At 46.1% G+C, this 26,543-nt stretch overlaps 1 protein-coding gene across 7 annotated transcripts; it reads right to left on the reverse strand.

Annotated features, from left to right (window-relative positions):
• Window positions 1-5,703: 5,703 nt before the first annotated feature.
• ZYX (zyxin) lies at window positions 5,704-17,218 on the reverse strand. Of its 7 annotated transcripts, none has more exons than XM_010717669.1 (10): window positions 14,102-14,129; window positions 13,444-13,695; window positions 10,902-11,077; window positions 9,679-9,771; window positions 8,886-9,383; window positions 8,414-8,546; window positions 8,160-8,329; window positions 7,824-8,002; window positions 7,468-7,588; window positions 5,704-6,855 (listed from the first exon to the last, which is right to left on the reverse strand). In XM_010717669.1, the coding sequence occupies exons 1-10, from the start codon at window positions 14,112-14,114 to the stop codon at window positions 6,745-6,747; spliced, it is 1,746 nt and encodes a 581-aa protein (XP_010715971.1). In that variant the 5' UTR covers window positions 14,115-14,129; the 3' UTR covers window positions 5,704-6,744. The 7 variants fall into 7 exon arrangements, with proteins under 7 accessions (XP_010715971.1, XP_031411556.1, XP_019473519.1 ...); XM_031555696.1 differs by lacking the exon at window positions 14,102-14,129 and adding an exon at window positions 17,089-17,191 and having other exon boundaries at window positions 6,701-6,855; window positions 13,444-13,692; XM_019617974.1 differs by lacking the exon at window positions 14,102-14,129 and adding an exon at window positions 16,984-17,062 and having other exon boundaries at window positions 6,701-6,855; window positions 13,444-13,692.
• Between the last annotated feature and the right edge of the window lie 9,325 nt (window positions 17,219-26,543).

Below are 26,543 nucleotides of genomic sequence, written 5' to 3' on the forward strand. Positions count from 1 at the left end.
GGTTGTGTGTTGGAGTGTTTTGGCTTATCTCAAATAATTCTGGGACCTCTGCTCTAGAATATATGTAATAATTTCCAGCAGGGTGATTACATCCAATGTTTCAGCCAAGCTTAAGGACTTGCAGCTGTGTAACTGCAGATGTGCAAATGCAGTTGCATTAAGACAAAGGGATGTATGTGCAGCTGGTCATTTCAGACATTTTTCTTTAAACTGATTTACTGCTGTAATGTACAGCTGTAAACCAAGTCCATCTTTGTACAGCTCCTGTGTTTACCCCTAAACTGTGAGAAATGCTAGAAGCTGCTCATGTAGTTCAATGAAATATGTGAGTAGTACTTCCTTTTGCTGCAGAAGAAAGTATTCAGGTGAGAAGGGGGGAAAAAAGTAAAAAATCACACTCTGCTGGTCCTAAGACTTCCTCGAAAAGCAAACTGGACTCTCACGTCATACTTAGGGTGAGTTGGCTGTACTAACCTTAAGATATTTCTAAGCACTTGTGCTAAGTCAAGTTTTGTGAAGATGGTGAGTATTAGCCATTCAGCCATCAGTTAGTTGTAGATAAGTGTGTTTCCATAATTGTATAATGCTCCAAATTCTTAAGGGTTTAAACTGCCATCCTCCTTCTGCGAAGGTCTCTCTCATCTATGTCTACAGAAGATCTAAGAAGCACAGATCTAAAAAGATGCAACTTAAGGCAAGAAGAATGGTTTCTGTTCAAGATGAGAAGCAGCAGAGCATAAACGAGGAACCATAATATACATGTATCTCAGCCACTTGAGTTCATGCAACTAGACTAAGTCATTGCCAACAAGAAAAACTTGTATTATGAGTCTTGTTAGTATATCAGGAAGTTCAGTCTTAGTAATAGACGTTTTTAACATGAAGCATAGATAATAAAGTTGCTGCGTGAACAGTGTCCAGGCTAGATGGTAAGCTTTGATGAGGCTGACACAAGATAAAAGCACGCGTCGTGCAAACATAAGCTTTAGTATACCCCTACAGAAGATAGAAAATTGGTATGAGTGGTTGCTACAGCAGGTTGTTGTGCTGCCATTTAGAGGGATCTTGGCACATGGAAAAAAGGGAAGGGAGGAGTCTTGTGAATTTCAATAAAGGGAAATGAGGGAAATGAAGAGCTCTGTAACAAGGGAAGTGTAGCCTCTTGCACCAGTACATGCTGGAGGCTGACTGGGTAGAAAGTGTGAAAGTACCTGCATGTCCCACCTTCAGCAAATGGCACGTCAGTCAGTAATGCACGCTGGCAGCAAAGGAGGCCAACACTGCCTAGACTGCATTAGAAAATGCATCCTGAGTAACTGGAAGGGGCCTATTCTTATCAGAATCATTTAAGTTGGAAGGAGTCACCAGAGGTCATTCCTGCAATGAACAGGAACATTTATAGCTAGATCAGAATCCTGTCCATCCTGACCTTGAATGTCTCCAAGGGCAGGGCATCCTACACATTTCTGGACAACCAGTTTCAGTGCTTCACCATCCTTACAGCAAAAGACTTCTTTTTTACATATATCCAATTTAAATCTCTCACTTAGTTTTGAAACCATTTCCCCTTGTCCTGTTACAAGAAGTCCTGCTAAAGAGTCTGTCCCCTTCCTTCTTATAGACCCCCTTCATACATTGAAAGGGTTCCCCCAGAGCCACCTCCTCTGTGCTTAACGTTTCCAGCTCTCTCATTCTGTCCTTGTAAGGGAGGTGTTCCATCCCTTGCATCACTTTTGTGGCCCTCCTTTGGATGCACTCCAACAAGCCCACTTCTCTCCTGTACTGAGGACTCCACATTTGGATGCAGTACTCCAGGTGAGGTCTCACCAGCACAGAGCAGAGGGGCAAGATCACCTCCCTCTCCCTGCTGACTACGCTGCTTCTGATGCAGCTCAGGGTATGGTTGGCTTTCTGGGCTGCGAGGGCACATTGCTGCCTCATGCCCAGTGGCCATCCACCAGTACCTCCAAGTCCTTTTCACTGGGGCTGTGATCCATCCTTTCATCCTGTACTGATAGCAGAGATTGCCATGACCCATGTGCAAGAGACCGTGCACTTGGATTTATTACACCTCATGAGGTTTACCTGGGCCCACTGCTCAAGCATGTCTACAACTCTCTGAATGGCATCCTGTCTTTGGGCACACCAAACAACTTGGTGTCATCAGCAAAGTTGCTGAGAGTGCACTTGATCTTCCTTTCCCCTCTCCTCTCTGAGACATCTAGAGTGTTTTGTCCAACTCTGGTACAAGGAGATGGATTTACTGGAACAATATCAGTGTAAGGTCAGCAAGATTTTGAAGTGATTACACCGTGGGAGTACAACATTTTGGCTTGCCTGGGCTGCACTGAGAGAAGAGGAATTGTTTTGAGCCACATATAAATTATATAATACAGTTAATGTATATAACTAACAAAACTCTTTTTTTTTTATTTTTTTATTAAAACATAAAAAAGCGAGAAAACATAGAACTAGTGGGATATTTGACCTTGTTTTTGTGAAACTAATGTATCAGTCTGGTTTGATGGAAGTGGTTGCAATTCTTAGTGAGTTCTTAAAGTGTTCATCAGGGATTTTTGATGAAATTTTACTCTTCCTGTACTTCATCCTTGATGATAGTTATTCAGAAACGTACATACTGCCAAAGAGTGATTGAGTGAATGAGGCACAATTGAGAAGCAAGGGATGCTTTTTTCTGTTAAGATAGGCTTATAAAAATCTAGTAAAGAAACATGACCAAATTTTTCAAGTTGAATATCTGATTGCAACTTTACACGTTCCACTTGAAAATTTCCAAGTAATGTATTTACATCAACTGAAAATGGAGTCAAATATATACAGAAAAATTGATGATTCTTTTTTGCAACCTTGAAACCTTTTCTTAAACTCCTTTACCAAGACGGAAAGCAAGGCTGCATATTTCTTACTGTTCCCAGGACTGTATTTAGCCAACGTATCAAAACGCATCCAATTATTTGCCATAACTTGAGGTAAGCACTGCAACGCACCCTCCCCATGCATTGATTTCAGCCCAGACAGTCTCAATCACACACTGATGTTTGACTGCTGCTGAGCAATGGGTGTGTGTCTGGGACTGGGCAAGGCCACACGATGGTGCAGAGCCTGGGGTGGCTGCAGTACAAGCCGTGAACATGGTTAGGTTACAGCATTTGACATACAGGATGTCTGAGAGAGGAAAGACTGCTCAACCTTACGATGAGGTGGTTTGGGTAGCTTTTATCATTGTATATAGTTATGTGAGGGAAGATAGTGAAAAAGAGGAAGCCAAGCTCTCCTTGGTGGTATCCAGTGAAAGAAGCAGCAGTGAATGTATATGAAACTGCATGAATTTCTATCTGAAATTAAGAAAAAACTTTCTAATTGCAGCAAAATCCAAAAAGGTAATGGAGCTCTCATCAGTGGAGTTACTTAGAAATTGATTGGGCACAGTCCTGAGCAACCTGCTCTGACTGACCCAGCTTTAAGCCAGAGGTTGGGTATGGGGGTCTCTTCCAACCTCAGCTATTAGGAACTGCTGAATCTGCACCATGTCTTCAGGTACAGCCAGTAGCAAGTTGGAACATGTATTCCCAGAAGGCACTCCTGCACACATTCCAACAAAATGCATGTAGATACACTTGTACATGAGTGGCCTCCTGAACAGAAAAGATAGCAGTCAGGCAAGCACGGCACAACAAACCCGATCCTATTCCCTTCTCTGACTGATCAGGATGAGCCTGTTCATGAGAAACATATAAACACTATGAATTCCTCTGGTAGAACTGAGCATCTAAGACCAGCCATCCAGTAGCTGGGTCTCCTCAGTTGCTGGCACCAGGACGTATCAGCTCTTAATGGCCTGCAGCCCCACTCTGGTGGTGGGTATTCAGCCCACCTTATGTGTACATACACAGGATCTCTCCAGTAATTAGCTTTAGACACTGAGTCTAATTCCCTGATATTCCCATCACCTCTCATACGCAGATGAAAAATGTTCTCTGCTAGCTGATCCAGGCTTACTGCTAGCTGACTTACAGATCCCAGGGGAGCTGGCTTTGACTAGAGGGCTTTTGCAGCTGACTCTCATGCAGGTCTCTGCAGCAATCAGCCCAGCTCTTGGCTCTCAAGTCTCTTATCCTATACAGTCACCAACTACTCTGACTTGACTCTCACTAGTAATTATGCACCAACATATGCATCCATACAATATATATGCACTTCATTATAGGGGAAGAGCATCTCCCCTATGAAGAAAGGCTAAGTGAACTGGGTCTGTTTAGCCTTGAGAAAAGATGACTGAGAGGGGACCTGATCCAGGTTTATAAATATCTGAGGTGTGGCGGCCATAGCGGTGAGGCCAGTCTCTTTTCAGTGGTACGTGGGGACAGGACGAGGGGAAACAGACATCAGCTGCAGCATAGGAAGTTTCGCACCAGTGTGCGTAAGAACTTCTTCACGGTGAGGGTGACGGAGCACTGGAACAGGCTGCCCAGGGAGGTTGTGGAGTCTCCTTCTCTGGAGATATTCAAGTCTCGCCTGGACGCCTACCTGTGCGACCTGGTGTAGGGAACCTGCTTTGGCAGGGGGTTGGTCTCGATGATCTCTAGAGGTCCCTTCCAACCCCTACAATTCTGTGATTCTGTGATTATTTCCAGTTGTAGCATTTAGACCCTTCAAAACAGACATTGAGCAAAGTCCCCTAAGAAAATAACTAAAAAAGGAGTTTATCAAGAAGATGGGCACAGTCAGATGAACATACTGCATACTTGCAGCCAGCCCTTTTATGCCCCTTTCCCGTCTTTCCCAAGCTGCTTCCTTTTCTTGATCACTCCCTCTTCCTGCCCCTAAGCATCTCATAAAATACACTGTAGTTTCCAAATGCATTTCCCCTGCATCCCATGCCCCTCAAAAGCAGTAATTCCCCTAATATGCAAGATGATCCAGCGAGCGGCTCCCAGTTTTTCTTTATGTCCCAAACATGGGCTTATTATAGTCCTGTGATAGTTCTCCAAGGAATTGGGTTAGGGTGCTTCTCTCACCTGTCATTGCTTTTCTCACCTGTGCTCCTTGGTATTTATGGATGAGAACTTTTAATCACATAAGCTAAAAGATACAGCTAAGTAACTAAAACAACCAACAGCAACAGTCTAGAATTTGTTTATTCCTTCCTTATCCTATAGGAAACTTCCAGACGTTTACTGTATGAATTTGGAAGCAGTCATTAAATATTTCCCCCAAACTGGCAGGAGAACAAGAGTAGGTTTCATGCTTTTGAAGTGTAGAAATATTAATGCTTACCATAATGAGTTTCACCTGCAGTGACAGAAGCATCACCATTCTATACCATAAGCACCAAGCACAAATACTTTCTGTCTGAATAGCAGTACTGAAGGCAAAGCTCATTGTGCACTCTAGCCCAGACTAATGCAAATGAACTGTAATACCTCACCTACCAGTGAGGCACCAAGCAGACTATCATCTTGCTCTACTGAAATATGGTGTTCTATTGCTTTAAATGAGAGGAAGTCTAAAACTAAACAACTTGAAAAGGAAACCAATATGTGGAGAGAGAAGGGCCATGGAGAGAGGCCATTTTCAGAGTCTGACCATCTCTAGGAAGCTGGGTGGAACAGCAACAATGTATTCTCTACTGCCTAAGACATCACCTCTTACGGTTTGTTAAACAAATACAGCAGAGGCATATTAATGGAAAAAAAACTCACAATTTTATTGGATGCAAACAGTGGTCGGACAGCATACTTATTCAAAAGGTTTGCCCTGTCTTAAGAGTTTCTAGTATAGGGAGTGAGGCTCAGTGCAGTAACACAGACTCAGACAGTACACTGCAGTGACATTGTAGCTCCTACTGACAGCTGTGAAAAAACTGTTGGTGGAACACTGAGAGCTCCTAGTGTGCTGAGTCCTCATCCTCTCACTGAGGCACTTCCTCACTATATGCTTATGACAGCCATTCTTTGGACTGTTTTGTTATTCTTGCCCACCCTGACTGTCCAGAAACCACACTGGGAAGCAATTCATTTTAGAGAGAGAAAAAAAATTAAACTGTCCAAACTCAGGAGTAGAGTAGGATTCCAAACACTGCCAGTTTAATCTGGCTAGGGAAGAAGAAAAATTGACAGGGCAGTTAGCCAATAAAATCCATTAGAAGCAGAAAAGCTATAGTAGGTTAGCTTTTTCCAGCAACTAGAAGAGAAGCTCCCAGTACACTCTGCTTCCACACTCTTACCCAGAAGTGATGAAGGCATTAGGGGAAGACATCCTGATAATGAGGTGGCATGGGAAAACCTATGACAGAAGCAGTGCTGAGATGAAGGCAGCTTCCACCTTATGATGTGAAATCATTTCTTGGCTTCATGGAGCAGAAGAATGCTCAGCCTTTTCTCAGCAGCTGCCACTGGGTCATTCTTGCTACTTCCACCAGGCAATGGTGGAGATTTGGTCCTTCTTCTTGTCTTGAGGAAACAGAGATTTTGCACTCATCTCAGTCACAGTCCTCAGCCTGGAATACAGTACGGCCAGGAAGTGGCAGTGGGAGAAGAGGTCCTTTTTAGTGGGTGCTCATAGTGAAGTCTACAAGAGGCGAATCCTACATGGGTAACCAACTGCGCTGGCAGAGTCTTCACTGGTAGCAATCTGCCTTGTCAGGCAGAGGGATAGAACAATGGTGGGGAAGGAAAGAGTACTGAGTGCAGGGGTCTTGAGGGTATGCTCACTCCAAACTCCTCAGCACGCTGTTTTAGCACGAACAGTGTGACATTTCATACATAGAACGTGCCCATCCAGTGGAAAGCAGCCGTTTTCATCAGCCTCAATAGATAATGGCCTCCCACAGTCCTAAACGGAATAATAAGAAGAGGGATAGCTCAATGACAGCCAACGGCCAGGATGACAGAGACAAGGATGTAAGCAGTCCTATTGGGTCAGAACAATGGCTCACAGCCCACTACTCTTTCTGTGACTATGGTAATTGGAGAAACTATTTTGAGCAGGTGAGCAGTCTCCTCTGTGAACCCTGTAAGTTCTCCTGGCAGACACAGCTGCTATATTAGGGCTTTGACAGGACTACATGTTTGCAAAGTCCTTGCTCATGAACCTGTGATCTGTGAATATCTAACCTTTTTTTTTTTGTTCTTCACCAAGAGGGTGGTCAGGGACTGAAACAAGCTCCCCAGGGCAATGGCCATAGCACCAACTTGCTGCAATTCAGGAAGCATTTAGACAATGCCCTTAGTCACATGGTTTGAAATTTGGGTAGTCCTGGGTAGAACCAGGAGTTGGATTTGGCAATCCTTGTGGGTCCCTTCCAACTTGGGATATTCTGTGATTCCAAACCTTGCTCAACATGCTTTCAAATCATAAGACAGCATCAGTGTTTGGTCAAGAAAGGAAAGTTCAGAAGATGCTTAGTGATGATGCAAATGAGAGGAGTGGGGCCAACAGGGTTACCTCACACTTGTAACATTTCATGTGGAAGTTTTTCTCCAGTGCCACCACACGCACTGTCTCATCTTTCCCAGGCTCTGGCATGATAGGTTCACTACATACTGAGCAGCGTGGAGCATACTTCCTGCAACACACAAATACAGCAGAGCTCTTGACCACTGCAGGTCTCTCACCATCACACAGAAGCAGAGGCACAAGTCACACAAAAAGAGGGAAAAGACCTTAGTTTTAACACAGTGCATTGCTGACCCACTTTTAAACTTCACTGTGAGTAACCCAAGTCCATTTTGCAGCAAACTAAACAGATGTGAGGGAATCTGCCTGCTTTAGGATACCACATGCATGTTCTCCCTCCATACCTGTGGTAGTCATCCACACAGTGAGGCTGGTTGGCCTGGTCCACTATGAAGGAGGCTCCCTCCAGAGGAGTATGGCACATCACACAGGTGAAGCACTGAGGATGGTATGAGTTACCAGTGGCCTTCAGCATCCGGTCTGTAATGGTCTGTTTGCAGACACTGCACTTTTCCAGGGTTCCCTAAACACAAAAGAAACAAGTAAGACAACATTAATCTAAACCTCCATCCCCAGGAGACTACATCAGACAGGTGAAATGGAAAGGGGGAAGGGAAAGCAGGAGAGAACAGCCACAGCAAGCTCAGCCCTCTGCAGCAGCTTTTGTCCCAGTTACTCACGGCATAGCAGTCCTCACAGAAGGGCTTTTCATCCACATTGTAGAACTGCTGCCCCTGCAGCTGCTTCTCACACTTGAAGCAGGTGAAGCACTCTACATGGAAAAGGCAGTCCAGAGCTCTCACAGCTGGCTGGGTCCGTGACAGGGGCTTCCGACAGAAGCCACAGAGCTCTGCCAACAAGAGTAGAAAGGGATTAGGAGATATAAAAACCCCCCACAGTCTCAGTCCTGCTGCTGTTCACTAAAAGAACACACCAGAAGTAGCAGCTTCTACTGGAGGTGGATGGTCCATATCCTTCATTAGTTTCTGAGTCAACAGCTCCAGCTCTTCTACCTCCTTCATGGTCAGAGGAGAGTTTCCCTTAGGTGGATTTGCACTGGGTCTATGCTGCAGAAGAGAAAACAGTCAGTCCCAAAGGATGCATATACACAGACTCATTCCCACTCTGTCAGTCATAAACTTGCTTCTCTCAACTTTACATCTTTTCTCTATTCAAGGGAACAATGTGCCATCCACGATGCTTGCTTTTTTCCCCACCTTTACATGAAGTTCTGTCCCTCTCCAGCACTGTTCCTACCTCTGCTTCTCAATAACATAACAAAAGGTGCCAAGTGAGCAACTACTTGAACTACATCCCTGAGCTTGGGACAGACCCTCCCTCCTCATCCTCCAACTCAACCCCTCAGTGATGCCATACCTGCCCAGAGACACAACTCCGACCCTTACCATGTCTTTTGCAGCAGCAGATTGCTCAGTGGGAGCAGGTTTCTCCTGCACCTGAGGTCTTTCCCACTGCTGAGCATGGGTGAAATTGGGAGGCGCAGGCCGAGACAAGGGACCTGAGGGTGAAGGGGCAGTGAACTGAGTCTGAAGGGAGGTAGGATATCTTGTAGAGTTTGAAGGAGCCATGGGAACAGTGGCACCTGGTTTGGATCCAGGAGAGCTGGCAACAGAGGGTGGTATGAATTTAGCAGTAGGCTGAGATGGGAGAGAAGAGGGTGGAGGGACTGATGCTAGGGGCTCCTTGCGCTGCTGTGGAGCTGCCCATGGAGCTGGGGCAGGAGTTGAATCCAATCCAAGGGGCTTGGAAGATAAGCTACCACTTGGCTTTGGAGTGAACTTGGAAGGAAAAGGAGGTGTCGGATCTCTGGGTGCAGATGAGATTTCCACATGAGCTTTTGGGGCCAAGGGTTTCTCCAGAGAACCTGTGGATCCTGGAGGTATCTGTAAAGGGAAGAAACAGAGAACCAGGCAGTTATCAACAAACTACAAGAGAAAAATATACTGTTTACAGGAATAGGGAAGTAGGTATCCCAGGCCCGCAATGATAAGAGTCCCTGCATTACTACATAGTTAATAATCTTGAAAAGATAAATAATCTGTGCTTTCTGGTTCTTCAGGTAGGTTTCTTGCTATGATTTATCCAGACATTTTAATCTTCAGTAGTATCCTTCTCACTACCTCAGTTCAGCAAACCAGTCATCTCTTTTTTCCATCTGTGACATTCTAGACAGCTCACCCGGGATTTGAAGGGGTCATTCTTCTCCATGTCTTCCAACATTAAGGACAGTGAGTCAATCTCAAGATCAATGCTGTTCATCTTGCCACGCACCTATACCACCATCCATGGAAAGAGGGATCAGAGCACATTACAGGAGCAGCCAGGGAAGTGGGTGTATCCCCTACAACAGCAGATTTTTACACCTGGGATCTGCTCTTGGTTCTGAGCAGGTAGAAAGCTAATGAGGACCAACAGGAAACAGTCTCCAAGGACAAAGTCTCCAAAATCTAACACAAGTGGTAAAACAAACAGCCCAGTAAGACTAACAGAAAGATTCAGGTAAGAAGAGACAGCTGGAGGCCTGCAGTCCAATACCCTACTCACTGCATGGCTGACTCCCAAGCTAGACCAGGTCATTCAGGGCCTTGATCAGGTGATTTCTGAACATCCTCAAACATGCAGATTCCCCAGCTTCTGCGGGCATCTGTTCTAGTGCTGAGACATTCTTGGAGGTGAACAGGTTTTTCTTCTGTCCAACAGGAATTTACCTTGCTGCAAGTTGTGTGCTTTGTCTCTTGTTCTCTTGCTGTAACCCTGTAAGATGCATCTGTCTTCTCTCCTCCTTTCTGTATTGCAAACATCATTTAGATCCCAACCTTTGACCTTGCTCCTCTTCTGCCAGCTGAATAAATGCAGCCTTCATACCACATGCTCCATCCCCCAGGGACTGCTGTGACACTTTACTGGACTACTACTAGTTCAGTATTCGTCCGGGTTTACTACAACATGGGACCAAACTGCAAAATCCAGTTGGCTGCTCTAAGATGCAGCCTTGATAACACTGAAGACAGAGGGATAATCATTTCCCCTGTCCTAAAGACTAATACAGCTCAGTATGTGGTTAGCCTTTACTGCCACAAGGGTGCATTACTGGCTCACATTCAACTCACTGTCCATCAGGATCCCAAGGTCCTTCAATTGCAGAGCTGCTTCCTAGCCAGTTGACCATAACTTATGTGGTGGATGGCGTGGTCCCATCCCTAGTGCAGGATTTTGCATTTATATTTGCTGAACTTCTACAGCATCTTATAGGAAAGGACAGTGCAGACACTAAGGTGCTAACCAAACTGGTACTGTTTTCCCAGATCTCTGAGCTTCCTGCTGTTGAATTCAGAGAGCACTGAGAAGTTGTCCCAGATCAAAGTATCAAAAGAAATTATACTTCCCTTGACCTCACTCACCTGTGGGGCAGGTCCTTCATCAAACATTGGTGGAGGAGGTGGAGGAGGAGAAGGAAAAGCTTCATCTGGGGCTGGTGGAAAAGGCTCTTCAAAGGGTGGTGGGGGTGGAGGAAAAGCACAGTTTGAGGAGAAACTTAGATCCTCTCCAGGTGGGGGAGGAGGCGGCAGTGGCAGCTCTATGAAGAACAATGAAAACAAGAGCAGAGCTCGATCATTTCTCACTCCTAGCCAGTTACAAACCCCACAAGGTGCCTTGAAGGAAGGTGCTCCCCAGTATCCATCAAGGACAACTGAACACCACAGGATTGCCTTCACCTTGTCCAAACTACTTGCCATCATATAAGCTACTGCATTAGTCACTAGAAATTCACTGGGTAACTGAGAAACATGTCCTAATGTTTTTACTCACTCCTTCTCTTTCGCTGTGCCCTTGCATGTAGAAAAGGCAAAAGATGTCTATTACAACACAGGTCAAACAAGATGCTCTTTCCTTTCATCCTTTATGCGAGAAAGATATCTCATCATCCAAGCACAAAACAACAACAAAGACAAGCAGGTATAAATTCTACATCCCTTTCTCTGGTTATATTAAACATCCCCTCCTCTTTCCAGTTAGTCCCAACCAGCAGCAGGGTTAAAGATCAAGTGTCTTACTCCTGCTGCTCCATGTATTACTTCCACAGCAGTTATCAAGTTGTCTAATCTTTATACGTAGCTGTTTTCCACAGGCTTTATTAGGATTTCTCATCTGTAAACTAAAGGAGATGAACTGAATGTTTTTAAAAAATGAAAGCTGAAATCTTATTAGGCAGTGGAATGCATAAACTGCCCTGGTATGCAGTACCTCTTCCAAGTCTTCTTGTTCTGCTTTTGGAGAGTAAAAAAGGTAATACAAAGCCGGTATTTTTTCTTTGAAATTATAGTTTGGGAGTAAGATCAAGTTTGCATGAGTCTTTTTTTTTTTTTGGTTTTATTTTAAAAGAATAAGGCAGAAGCAAAACCCTGCTCTACTGTTGCAGTGCTTCAAAAAGATGCACTAAGAGCCTGCTTTAGGAATTATTTACACAAAGAAGTTTCCTGCATGACCAATATTAAATATAACATTACAACAGTGATTTCAACTTAGCCATCCTGCCATTTAAAACAGAGAGACCAATTGCTATGGGTTTAAGTTATAGTATCACTCCTCTGGGGAGTGTACAGAAAAGGGAGAGAATGATCAAAGAGATGTATCGGGGAATAATCAAATCATATGCATACCTCTCTTGACTGAGTCAAAACTGAGTTTCAGTCATTCATCTGCCTTGCTAGTACAGCTTTGCTAGCAGCCCTTACCCACTGGCAACATGACAGCTTAAGCCAAACAGTTCTGCTAATCTCCATCAAGCCTGTTCCTCCAAAAGAAGCTTTACAGGGAAAGAAGTGTGCAAGTGGAACAACTAATACCCCATTCTCTTGTTACTATATTCTGAAAAACAATTTTTAACATCTGTTTGTTTGCTTTTGTAGTTGAGCTAATATATTTCCGTCAGTTTGATGCAACCTACACACACACTCCTAATCCACAGAACTTTAGCAAAAAAGCATAAAAACTATGATAAGACCTTGGATGACAGACTCAAGATTCCAGCCAACAATGTATAAGCAAAAGGTCACCAGTTAGGTGGTGCAATTCTACAAGACAGAGGCACCGACACCCTGGGGCCACTGTGACTCATGAAATGGAAAAAATGATTTAGTCATTTGCCTCTGAGTGCAGGATCAGCCTTACTACCATTAGATCAGCTGCCCACTGAGTTAGTACAGGATACACCAGCGTTACACAGGAACCTTCTGCTCCTTAGAAGAAAAACAACCAACCACCAAAACCAACAAAAACAAATAACACCCATAGGAGAAAAAGGAAAAAAAAAAGAAAAAAAAAAGAAAGCCACACACTAAAGTAAGAAGTCAGTCTACACAGGAAAACACACTCAACCCAAACCACTAGCAGAAAGTATAAAACTCAGTTATACAAATCTCATTTCCTGTTTTTGTTAGCTTCCTTTTCTTTTCATGCAATTATTTCTACTTCCTTTGAAACTGCAATCTTTGTTGCTAAAGATGAGTCCACAAGAAGGGTCTCTATAATTGGAGACAACCAACTCAAGTTAAGATGAATTGGTAAGAAAAAGAACAGTGTGATGCACCACCATCAGGGTGAACATTCCTGCAATATACTTGCTCTTCGACTTGCTGGCCAGAATACTACTGCAGTTACTCAATTATACAAGCAGGGAATATCATGAAAAAACACTGCATTCCTCCAGCTTTACTAAAATCTAAGTGCAGTGCAGGATTGCTTTCCTAACTCCTTTCCTAACCGAGATGCCACATAATTTGAGATCACTTTACAATCCTTTTATCTTACTCAGAAACTTGCAAGCACCTACAGTAACAGTATACTTCATTTGCAGTGATTCTCATATTTAACCCAGTTACAGACCTCGCATTCTGAGAATTGAGAAGCATATCCACATCTGCCACACCCCTCTTCACCTACCTTCTGCCGTCACAGATATGGGGATCTCCCCCACTCTCCCCATCTGGGCACGCTGGGCGCCAGCTCCAGGAGGCTGTGGCAGCGATGACTCTGATGGACCCCCAGTCTTGAAAGGATTCACCTTGGGTTTAGGGGCAACCACAGGTGCAAACTTCTTCTGTGGGTTGTAAAAGGACGGTGTGGAAATGTTGATACTGACTGTGGTCGTCATACGGGTCCCTGGGGTACCTGGAGAAGCCATCTTTTTGGCTGCTGGCAGGAGAGAAGAGAGAGGAAAGTGATATGAAATCAGACTTGGGCCAGAGTGGGAATTAATAGAAAGGAATATACAATGGAGAGATACAGGAGCTTGTGCCTGGGCAAAGGCCAAGGAGCCAAAGCAGAGCGTAGAACACTTTGAGAATAAGCAAGGAAGAAGGAGGAATGGCAACTAAAGGCAGCCTGAATAAGCCTTAGCTCAGCTCAGCACAGTGCTGATCACAAAGGGGTTTCTTGTCAGCCATGTGCTGCCACAGAGAAAACTAAGCTCCCTGCTGCTCGAGACCCCTCCACACACAATGCAGGAAGGAGCCGACGACCAGTGCAAGCATCTTCACCCAGCACAGCAATCCCCACATCCCTCTTCCATGACTGGAATCATTTCCTCTGCCCCACTTACCCGATAACGTCATCTGTTTCCTCTTGTCCTCAGCCTGTGACACCCCAGTAATGCTCCCTCAGTCCCCAGCACACCCCTGCATCTCTCATCCCACCCACTTTACCTCCAGACCCTTGTGTGCAGGCAGAGGCAGAAACAACGGGTCAGGTGAGGGGTTCTTGGTGCCCCCATTCCCCGGCAAGGCCCTCTGCTTTCTCCCTCTTCCTGTCACTGCCGGTGAAGGAGCATCCCCTGACCCTCACTGGCTGAGCAAGCCGCCTGCTCCGCCTCCACCAGGAAGCAGTTCCAAGGGCTCAGGGCAGCATCTCTGGGGCCATGCGACTCAGCACCTCCAAGGCGACTCCCTCAGACCTGAGCTCAGGTCACACACACAGCAGCAGGCAGTGCAGCTGCAGCCCTGCCACATACGGGATGCCCAAACAACTCAGCTTTGTTCTGAGAGCAGGCTGAGCATTGCTACATGCAGCCGTGACAGCCCCTCCCGTCCTCTCTCCTTTCTGTCACCAAATCTGAATAAGCACAGGCTAGCCCCACCAAGCCAGCTGTTTCAGGAACCCGAGGGCCACATTTCCAGCATTCCTTCAGCCCTGGAATTCAGGTCAGAAATCTCATCTGTGCTAAAAATCTCCTCAAAGTCAGATGCTTTGTTGCAACCCTGGCACGCCTACAGTTCTAACACCCCAGCCCAACAGCACTGCTGCCAGCCCAGGGCTCTACGCCCATGTTTCAGACCAGTGCCCTTCCACTCTGCTTGCAGATAGCTCTCAGTGATAGCTGCTAGGACAACCTTGGTGTCACCAACTTCCACCCACCACTAATTCACCCATGGCTGCTGGTGAGAGCTACATGCTCAGTTCTACGTGCTGCTGTGGTTCAGTTCTACCTGGTAAGATGGACCTTGTAACAGTTTACAAACACACAATAACATAGACAAACAGTAAGGTTATGCTTCTGCTCTTTTTTCCTTTGCACAGGCTTGACAGGTTGCATGCACTTTGACAAACAGCTCTCGGCTCCTCAAAAAACAGTGAGCTGCAGACAAAGAGTTGAGCAGAGCATGCCCCATATGGTCCTACATGGGAAAGGGCCAAGGCAGAAAAGCAATCAGCAACGTCTGTTGCTGATCCCTCACACTGTTGGGAGCCAGCAAGTCAGAAGGGACTGATGAACTCTACCCAGTCTACAGCTTCTACAGAGCTACTGAATTTGTCAGAGACCTCCGAGCACTTTTTTAGAGGCTTTTGCTGATAGAGGCACTTACACTGTCTTGTGCTCCACTGTTTTGTTACAATCTCCTGCTATAGTCCTAAAAGAATAGGCTCTTAGAAGCAGAACACCACAGTCAGAGAGTAATTTCTAATGGCTGTTCAGACTGAGGTCAGCCAGCAGTGAGACATCCTCCACTTCATAAAATGTGCTGGTATCACTGTCAGCAGCTGCTATCTCACTGAACTTAAAGCAGCCCATTTCCCAGTATGCAGTGTCACATTTAAGGCCCTTTCTTCTCAGAGCTGTCTACATCCAGCAGCTGCCCCTGCTCATCCTCACTTCTGTTTATCTGTCTGCCCCCACACAGACCAGACGGGCTGAGGAAGGCTGGCCTTGCTGTGTCCCCGCTGCTCCACACTGCTGTCAGTACCATCTGAACCCTATCAGGAACACTAGTCCTGTGGCACTGTTTGTAAAAGCAATTGGAAGAGGGAGTGTCAAACCAGCAGATCTAATCTCAACTCCTCACGTGTCCCTGAGGTGAGAGGTTTTCTGCCTGCTGATAACAGTAGTTAGATGACTCAGGTGGACCTGTGAAGAAAGACATCCTCCAAAAGATGCAGTGAGAATACTGTTGCCTCACACACTTGCAGAGCAAGGAACTTAGGACCAAGCAGCATCCCCCTCAGCAGCAAGGTCACCTCCCAGAGGTTCTGTGACAGGTCTGCCAGCTGTTAGACATGCACATGGTTCTCAGTTCTTTGGCCTCAAAACAACTTTCAGGAGCCAAGCTCCCTTCCCTGGGCAGTGAAAAAGAAAGAACACAGAGGGAAAGAGCAGAATGCCATTTGCCACCTCAGTTGGTAGAAAGAAAGCAGTTTGTCTTGGGGCACACAGTAAAAGCTGTTTCAACACTGTGGTCTGACACACTGCATCTGTATTTCTCCTATTTGCCAACTTCCCTTTAGATGAAGGGGGGAGGGAGCAGAATGAGAGCCACAGCAAAAAAAAAACCCCAAAACAACCCAACATGGACTGTAAAGCAAACAAGATGTAGGAGTCATGCTTCTTTTCACATTCTCATACAGGTTGATTCCAGAAAGTTCTCCCCACCTGCCCCCAAACTGCAAATTTTCACAGAGCAAAGTCCTACCAGCTCCACAAGCCAGAAGGCAGAGCCTGCAGAAAAGCAGGATGGGGGAAGGGAGCTGCGAGCTTTTTCTTCATATGTTGGCCTTGCCTCCTCCTCCCTGTGCAGAGGGAAAAGAACTCCAAGAAGCTATGCAAACATATTTAAAACGTTAGGAAATTCTACGAATTTGCAAGCAGTTGCACCGTCACTTTCTCAAGGTACTCCCAGAGAGACAGAAGCTCATCTATTAAACAAATTTCATGCACAAAGAGCCTCAGATTGTTCTCTTGAGCACATCTGGAAAAAGACTCCCTAGGTGTCTCGCTCATCCATGCATACACAAAAGAGAGCTTGTCCCGACCGAGGCAACACCCCCTTCTCCCTCTCCCCCTGCTCGAGCCGTACAGGAGCTCCAGCCGACTCCATTGCACCAGCAGCGGGGAAAACTCACTGCATTCGCACTCTCAGAACGGAGCCGCTCTCCGGCAGAAGAGCATCCCCACCCAAACAAGCAAATAGATAAATCATGACCTAAACGAACCCCTCAGTCCAGGAGGCGTTTCCACAGGGCAGCCGCCGCCCGGCAGCGCCAAAAGGACCGCGTTCCCCCGAGCACGGCGCTGCCGACCGAAGCCGAGAGACTCACCTCGGGGGGAGAGAGAAAGGGAACCACCGCCCCGGAGCGAGAGCCGGGGGGGCTGCTGGGCCGGGGCCTGGGGCTGCCTCGGCGTGCCCGCCGGGAGAGGCAACAGAAATGAAGGGGGGAGCTGCTGAGTCCCGGCGCTTCCGACCAACTCTCGGAAAAGCCTCGCCCAGGCAAAGTTGTTTGACCATAAAAGGAGAGAGGCTGTGCGAACAGCTGAGCTCACTCGCTGGGGAATGTAGCAATGAGGTAAGGGGGGAAGGAGCGCCCGAGGAGGACGGGCTGGCTTGGGCTGCGGCGGGAGCCCCGGGCTGACATCTGGCGCGCTCCCCGCCCCCAGCCTCACGAAGAGGGGCTCACAGGGGCTTTCCTGTCGGCGATCGCGACCAAGAAGCGTTCTTCCGCGCTGCCCTACCCTTATCCTGCCGCCTGGCTGGGGCCCGCGGCCCGGGCCGGCTCCATCCCGCCCTCCCCGCGCCCCACTCCGCCCTGCAGCTCTCTCCCTCCTTCCTTCAGCCCCGGGGCTGCCTCTGCCCGCGCTGCCCGGCGCCGTGCTGGAGCCGAGGGAGAAGTTCTGCGGCTCTGCTGAGGCGCTGCCCCTGTGTTCCAGAAATTAAAGCACGCATCCCATGATTCTTCAGTGCAGAAGTGGGGTTTGTTCTTCTTGCGTTGCCTGCGAAGCAGATACTAAACTTTTATATCAAAGACCGGCTGTTTGAATTGCCTTGTTGTATGGTCTGTGCTGCACATGGGCTTTGTTTTTGGCCCAGCACTGGCCAGGGCTTGGTCCTGCTCGATACCTGGCCCAGTACAGCAGAGTGTGTAGTTTTCAACTGTAATCTTTTAATTCTCCTTGCTTCTAAGCCTCTTAGGAAAGAGGAGTGTCAATGAAGACAGTGTTCCTTGTGCTTTGTGCCATTATTAAATGTTGTCTTCAGAATTCAGCCTTAATATTGGGGTTAATGCCCCTCCAATTAGAATTACTGTATTTGGTGATGCTCTCGAGATCTGGAGCTTTTCTGCTTCTTAGACACCTACAAAGGTACCTTCCAGCACCGGTAATTCATTTGCAGGTGGCTGAGCAAGCCATGAGCCATGCCAATTAGATTCCCAGCGTACATTACTGCAATATACTCCCATCAGAGAGCTGCACGGAGAGGTTCAACAAGGCTTACGAAATCCAGCATAAACAAATTAATTTTATAAGCAGGTTTGCCACAAAGAGGTAGTGCATTTTATGATACAGCTGGAAGAAGAATGGCACTCTAAGGTTTTCCAGTTCAACACAACTGAAAATGCCACCCCCCTACCTATCTATTTGTCCATATGTCTGTCATAGCATCTCACTGCTTCCATAGCTGCAGCTGTTGAACTGCTGGCCTACAGCTGTTGAGTGCTTAAGAATGTATAATTCTCACATAAGTGCTAAATATTATTATAATGCCACTTTTCTAGGCATGTAATCAGTCCCACTAACTACTGTAATTAATGCACAAAATAATTGTGTAGTTTAAGGAAGGTTTATCTGTACTGTGCCGGGTCTTCTAACACTGTCGCTTTTCTAGTGCTGACAGTCCTTTTCCTTTTTGTTCAGGGAAAGATGTCAGTGCAGAAGTAAAAAGTAATGAAGTTCTGGTACACGGCAGTGCACCTCACACAATCAGCATGACCTCAGAGTACTATACCACTGTTCCCACTGCTAGCCCTGACTCCAAAGAAAACAAAGAATGTCTCAGACTGAGATTTAAAAAGTGCTGAGAGAATATGAAAAATTTCTACTCTCTCATCATTTCTGGTTACATCCACATAAATCCAGATGCTTGTACATTTGATTGTCTCACCAATCTGGTGATGTTAAAAAGATCAGCTCTAGGAAAATGAAAATAAAAAAAGGAGTCCATCTTAGATGTTTTATGTTACTTCTCACAATGGAGAAACAGATATGAAACAGATAATTGTTTAGTTGATTGGGGATGTGAAAGACAGAGTTCTCAAATCAGAGTATGTCAGAATAAATAGAGAAAAACTTTAATCTGATTTTGTGGATTAAAAAAAAAAATCTCTTTGTGCTAATAACCTTTCTTCATGCAGTTCTTTGCTTGGAGGAGCAGACATTTTTCCGCTGCAAACTAAAATTAGTACCTTGAGATGCACACAGCAGCAGTCAATCCCCTTACTAGGAGCAGAATATTATTCCTGAATAAGATTTTAGCTGCCTGGGAACAGATATAGATCAGCAGGTATACTTGGCTTGTTGTGCCAGAGGACATGGGCTTGATCTTCTTGTGTTTTCTGGAATAAGCAGTAGTCCTCTTCTTGAATCCCTTTGGCTGTCCCATGCCATGGAAATAGTGATCTGGTATTTTGGAGTGTACTGTGGTGTAAAATCTACTGCTCCACACATGTTGGGTGGAATGACAGCTGACTACAAAGCAGATGATGGAGGGATTTAGACTATGCAGTTCTGGCTGGCTCCTTCTTTGAGATCTGTGGATGTAAGCAAGGCCCAGTGCTGTCTGTCAAACCAAAGCTTAGAAATTCCTGAAGTTGAATGAACACACCTCAGAGAGACTAAGTTTTCATGGAGAAAAACATAAAGAATCCTTATGGGCAATCAAGTTGCAAAATACAATGAGTAAGTAAAGATGAATGCAATACAGAGGTGATGTGACAAATTCATGTACTGCACTGAAATTAGGAGTATGCTGGCAGTGACTAGGTGGCTATAAAATAAAAATAAAATTAAGAAAACATAAGTTCTTGAATGCAAAAAGGATTCTTTCCAAGATCACCAATAGGAAATTAAACCTTTGGGGAAGAAAATCTTACCTAAATTCAATAGGGTTCCAGATAACTGCATAGCTAAAGGAAAGCTATTTGGATGCTGGACAAAATGATTAACTATGTTAATAATGTAAAATATCTTAATCTGTGTAATTTTCATCTATACTAAGAGATCTAGTAGTGCCGTTTTATCTTGGCATGAATTAGTCATTCATTATTAGTGCTACTTAAAAGTCCATGTTTTTGTAACCAATGAAAAGCCCTGACTCATACCTGTCTTGCATCTCTGTTACTTCTTTAATCATGTAGCTTTGTTTAGTCTAATTACTTTTTTTTTTTTTTATTCTAAGGTGCTACTCATCAGCTTAACCTGTATACACTTTCTTATTTAAATGCTGTCTGTGGGAACAGAAAAATTGAGAATAAATAATGGGTCCAATTTTGTCCCCAGGCCAAGAGGTTCAGACGATGTTAGGTCCACACTGTCTAGGGCAGGGCCACCTGCAGCAGGTTGGCTGCTTGCGTACCGACTGGTGCATGAATGCATCCCCCAAGAGCTCTTGGGGGATCCACTGTGCTCTCAAAGCATAGGCTGTTAGCATGCTCCTGACTCACTCCCTCCTGTGCAGTGCATGACAATTCTCCATGTAAATGCTTAGATCTGATGAAGGCTGACATCTGCCGTGGCATTGGATCAGATAAACTACTAAACCATATAGAAATCACTGTCCTGCTGAAGCAAGCTGCCTCAATTTGCAGAAAGGGGAGGGGCAGTTGCCAGGCCTCACTGTCCTGATGGAAAAGTAGTTTCAAGTTGGAGACTGCAGAGGCTACAGTCTTTATAAGCCTAATCATCCTCATGCATCTGTGAAACTGGCACGCAGTCAGGAATTTACAAAGTTATTTGCAAAGGTCATGAATTCTTTTGGAGAAGTCCCTAAACAACAAACTGCCCAGGAAAGATAGATAGTGCATCTCTGATTTTTCCCTTTAAAACCAAGTCTGCTATGCAAAGCAGACTGTCTGTCTTCTTTGAAGGGGCTCATTCAACAGCTATGGAGAACTTCAGTGATTTCTGAGAAGTGTAATTGACACTGCCCCCATAAGATCCTCATAGAAAACCTTTTGATGTTTGGGATAGATGAGCAGACAGTGAAATGGATTTGAAAACTGACTGAATGGCTGGGCCTAGGGGGCAGTGGTCGGAGGCACAAAGTCTAATTGAATGCCAGTAATTTTCAGAGTACCACAGGGATCAGTACAAGATCTAGTCCTATTGAACATCTTCATCAATTTGGATGATCGTCATGCACCTGCAGTAAATTCACAGAAGACATGAAACTGAGGGGAGTGGTTGGTTTCATCAGAACACCACACTGCCGTCCAGAGGGACCTCGACAGGCTGGAGAAATGGGTTGACAGGAATCTCATGAAATTCAACAAGAAGTGCTGAGTCCTGCACCTGTGGAGAAACAACACATAGCACCAATACTTTCTGGGGGCCACCCTTTTGCAGAAAAGGACCTGGAAATCTGAGTAGAAACCAAGTGAATAAGCCAATAGTGTGCCCTTCCTGCTAAAAAAGCTAATAGTACTCTTGGCTGCATTAAACAAAATATCACCAGCGGGTCAAGGAGGCAATCTGTCCCCTCTACTCAGTGATGGTTAGACTGCACCTGGAGTGCTGAATATATTTTTGGGCTCCTCAGGATAAGACAGGTATGGATTGACTAGAACGAGTCCAGTGTAGGGCCACCAAGATGATTAAGGGCCTGGAGCATCTCTCCTGTGAGGAGAGGCTGAGACCTGGAGCCTGGAAAAGAGGGGGACTGGGGGATCTTACCAACATATATAAATACCTGAAGGGAGGGGTGCCCAGAGGACACAGCCAGGCTCTTTTCAGTGATGTCCTGTAGCAAGACATGAGGCAGTGTGCACACAATGGGACAAAGGAGGCTCCCTCTGAACACTTCTGTGCTGTGCAGATGATGGAGAACTGGCACAGGTTGCCCAGAGAGGCTGTGGGCTCTCCTCCTTGGAGATCTCCAGACGGCACCTGAAGGTGGGCCTGGGCACCTGCTGTGGGTGTCCCTGCTGGAGCAGGGCTTGGGCCAGATGGACCCAGAGGGCCCTGCCAGCCTCAGCCACGCTGTGATTATTTTTACATCCTCAAATTAACTTATAAAAGTATTGCATTATACACACATATGTACATACTTCAAAAGGCCGTTCTAATCACACACACAAAAAAATTAATGTTCCTAATTAAAGCATTAGAAAGAGTATAATCTGTAAAGAACAACAACAAAATCCTCTTGTTCTGGCAGGAAACGCTTTAGTGAGGCAATGCAGATGTATACAAGAAAGAGGGAGTGAAGCAGCTCTGTGGTATGACCATGGGCATACCAATGTGTCACAGGCCATCTTAGTGGCCAGGGGAGCAGAGACCTGGGGTCTATTTTAGGGAGAAGCAACATTTCTAACAGGGCTGGCAGGTCTTTCCTGAACAGAAATATGGCAGATATTATCAGTCTCACTTCTGTTTCCTTGTCTCCTCACTCCAAGTTTTCCTGATGAATAGCTGCCTCTCCTCTTCTTGACAGGGCAGCATTGCCATGGCTCGTGGGGCTTGTTCACAGGCACGTGTCCTCTCTCTCACACTGCTCTCCCACATCTGCTCACTGCAGCAGGACCTGGCTCCTGAGGAGCAAACAGGCTAGCTCAGTGAGTATCTCTTACCTTTAGTGGAGGATGAGCTGTTCTGTGACTCTGGAAAATCCCAACCAGTCAGCCAAGGCCTAGAGAACACAGCTGAAACACAGATGAGTAATTGCGACATGCCTATGGATGTGGCTAGATGTGGATGTCTGCCAAAATCTGTTCTGCTTTGGAAAGCAGCTATACCCTTGCAGTTTCCACAGCCTGATGCCCTACTACTTGCCACCAGCAAGAAAAGTTGAGATGTATTCAGTTGTTTTGTGCAAATAGTGCTTGTCAGAACTAACTGTCAAAGAAACAGATGTGCCTCTCTGCTAATTAAAGAGCCTACTTTTCACGTGTGTGGTACAAGCCTCTTTCCATCCTAATTGCTGTAGAAGTCTCCTTTCTTCTTTGTTACACTGTGTAGTCCTGTAGGCATAGCGAAAATAAGAGGCAAAATCAGATCTTCAGCTCCCTTAGTTCATACTGAACCTCATATGTCATACAGTAGAAGTCCTCTGGTAGCTTTCCCACAGTAGCTGGTGCAGCTCAGTGCTCCAGGGACAGAGGTGCTGTCTCTCACAGTCTATCTATTACAGTCTCAGTAATATTATCACGAAACAGGATCCTGGTCACCGTCTCTACCCAAGTGCCATTATTTTCACACTCAAGAACTGAAGAAGCCAAGTAAACAGAGTGGCCTTTGGAGACTGCTAGCTTTGTCTTTTTGTGGCATGACCACAAAGATGTGTTGTTCTGGTCACGAAGAATGAAGTCTGATATAGTCCATACCTTTATTATCTGTAGGAAGTGGATACTGAAGCAAACTACTCTCTCTTTTGAGCCTCACAAAAATAAGTAATTGTTTCAAACCAGATTGGAGTCTTAGCAAAAACTAGTGCATACAGACTGTAGATGATTAAAGAATCAGGGCTCTAGAGAAAAGTGATAAACAAAATAGACAATATAGGCATATAGTCCAATAGTCTGCTTCTGGAAACAAATAAGCCAAATGCTGACTACAAACTGCACAGTAAAACACAATCTTTGTACAGCTTTGATGTGGTGCAGCCTCCTTAAGACCTTGCTTTCCAAAAGCAAGATAAATGGAACTAGTACTTGTTACCAGCATGTTTGGTAGTTAATTTACTGCCAGTATAAATAACAGGATAATTACAAACCAGACAAAAATCTTTGACTATTTCCTGGGGTTGCCAGGATAATTAGCAGGGCCTTGCAATAGTGCCACTGTTTGTCTAGCAGCAGCTGGGAGTCTGCGGAAAGTGGTCATTTATTGGAGGTAGCTGACCTTAAAGCTATGATTTTCAGTAAGTTGAAAATGTAAAAGTGTGACAGATGTTACTGAAGAGGTGTGCTAAGTTCATTCTTTGCCTAAAAATGCGGTCAAGTGCTACAAGGAGAGCCACTGCCTGTGGGGAACAGGATATCAGCAGTAAGAAGCCACCATTGCCAGCACTTTGTAGATAGGCTGAAGAGGTTCTCAAAAAGTTTAACCTCATTATACAAGTTCACACAGGCAGGGCGAGCAGGCAGGGCAAGGCAGGGCACCTTGCCGTATTGGAGGAGGCTTAACGGCTCACGTAACAGGTCGTTGCTCTCTTGGCTCACTGATATGCAATCATGGTCTCCACACAGTGGGGAGCTGCTGCTAAAAAGGACGTGGAGACTTGAAAGTATGTATGTCCGTGCAGCAGTTCAGGTCTCAGACTGTGGAGAATGCCTGGCACTGTGACTGCTACAGGAGGGCAGCAGGGATACCACCTGTGTGTGGTGTGAGCAGATGGATGATGTGCTCAGCCTAGTGATGGAGCTAAAGGAGGAAGTAGAAAGGCTGAGAAGCATCTGGGATTGTGGGAAGGAGACTGATGGGTGGAGTCACACTCTTCCATCCCTACAGGAAGGGCATGGGGGAGATGCTCTTCAGGCAGTGGGGGACCATCTGTCCTCTCACAGTCAGATGGGAGGGGGTCACCTCAAGGACAGCGAGGGATGGAAACAAGTCCCTCTTTGGGGTAGCAAATGGAATGTCTCTCAGCCTGTTCCATCTTCCCAGGTGCCCTTACATAACAGGTATGAGGCTCTGAAGTTGGAGGGACAGGGGGATGTTAATGTAGGTGAAGGTCCATCCCTGCAGGAGAGTTTGTCCAGGGCTAGTCAGATTCTCCTCGTGTCACTACAACATCAATTAGGAAAAAAAGAAGGGTTGCCGTCATAGGGGACTCCCTTTTGAGGGGAACCAAGGGCCCAATATGCCACTCAGACCCATCACACAGTGAGCTGGCTGGGCAGGTTAGATGGGCTTTAAACTAGATATGGCAGTGGAAGAGGATGTACTGAGTGACAGAGAAGAGCGTGGGAACGCTATCACCTTGGGAGGTGGTAGAGGAAAACCCCAGACTTGTTCTGAAGGTATTAGGGAGGGCACTTCCAAGAAGGCAACGAGGCCAATAGTCAAGCTGAAGTGCTTCTGTACCAATCTATGCAGCATGGGAAATAAACAGGAGGAGTTAGAAACCGTGGTGCAACTGGGAAAGTATGACCTAATTGCTATCACAGAAACATGGTGGGATGAATCTCACAATTGGAATACTCTGATTGAGAGCTACAGGCTTTCCAGAAGGGATAGGCAGGGTAGGAGGGGTGGCAGAGTTGCCCTCTATGTTAGGAAGTGGATAGGTAGCGAAGAGCTGTGTCTTGAGAAACAGCCACGATCAGGTCGAGAGCTTGTGGGTTAAAATAATGGATCAGTCCAGGAAAGGATGTCTAGTGACTGGGGTCTGCCCCTTCTTGCTTCAGCTGCAGGAGGTGTCATGCTCATGGGCTCTTCTCCTGATGGGGGGTTTCAACCACCTAGATATCTGCTGGGATAGCGGCACAGCGGTGGCAGACAATCCAGGAGATTCCTGGAGTCTGTTGGGGATAAATTCCTGGTCCAGGTATTAGACGGACTGACCTGAGATGGAGCCCTACTGGGTGCTCACCAATGTGGAGGAGAGCATTAGAGAGGTTAAGATTGGAGGCAGCCTGGGCTGTAGTGACCTGGTGGAGTTTGTGATCTGGAGGAATACAGGCCTGGCAAAAAGCAGAGTCAGGACCCTGAGCTTCAGCAGAGCAAAATTGCAGCTGCTCAAGGAATTGCTAAGTGGGATCCTCTGGGACGCTGTCCTTAAGGGCATGGGTACAGAACAGAGCTGCAGCTCTTCTAAGGACACCCTTCTGAGTGCAACGGCTCTCCATCCTCCAGCAGAAGTCAAGCAGGGGAGGCAGGCGACCGACATGGCTGAGCAAGGACCTGCAGCTTAAACTGAGGGAAAAGAGGGAAACGTACTGGAAGTGAAAGCAGAATTGTGTAGCCTGGGAGGAATACACGGCTGTTGTCCGCATGTGTAGAGATAGATTAGGAAAGCCAAGGCACAGATGGAGCTGAACTTGGCAAGGGTTGTGATAGATAACAAGAAGGAGTTCTACAGGTACATGGGCAGGAGGAGACTGGCAAAGGAGATTGTTTCCCCTTTGATGAAGGGTAATGGGGAGCTGGCTTCTCAGACATAGAAAAAGCTGAGGTACTCAATGAGTGCTTTTCCTCAGTCTTCACAGGTGGTCAGGCTTGCCATGCCTGCCAGGACCCTGAAACTCTAGGTGAAGTGTGGGGAGTGAATTCCGTCCCCCTGTAACAATGGAACAAGTCCAAGACCTCCTCACCCTCTGTGCGTGGGAAGATGGAGCAGATCCTCCTAGGAGCTAAGTTAAACCATATACAAGACAAAGAGGTGATCCGTGACAGCCAGCATGTCTTCATCAAGGGAAGATCTTGCCTGACCAATCTGATGGCCTTCTATGATAGAGTGACAGCATTGGTGGACAGGGAAGGGATGAAGGATGTCATCTACCTGGACTTCTGCAAAGCCTTTGATGTGGTCCCTCACCACATCCTTCTCTCTAAAATGGAGTGG

Source organism: Meleagris gallopavo, chromosome 1, assembly GCF_000146605.3.
Source record: "Meleagris gallopavo isolate NT-WF06-2002-E0010 breed Aviagen turkey brand Nicholas breeding stock chromosome 1, Turkey_5.1, whole genome shotgun sequence".
In the NCBI taxonomy this organism is placed as follows: Eukaryota; Metazoa; Chordata; class Aves; order Galliformes; family Phasianidae; genus Meleagris; species Meleagris gallopavo.

Coding starts and splice junctions, on each gene's coding strand:
- ZYX (XM_010717669.1), bottom strand. Junction 9,772..10,901: donor ATGAAGGACCTGCCCCACAG/GTGAGTGAGGTC, acceptor ATGGTGGTATAG/GTGCGTGGCAAGATGAACAG. Junction 6,856..7,467: donor TGAAATGTTACAAGTGTGAG/GTAACCCTGTTG, acceptor TATTCCGTTTAG/GACTGTGGGAGGCCATTATC.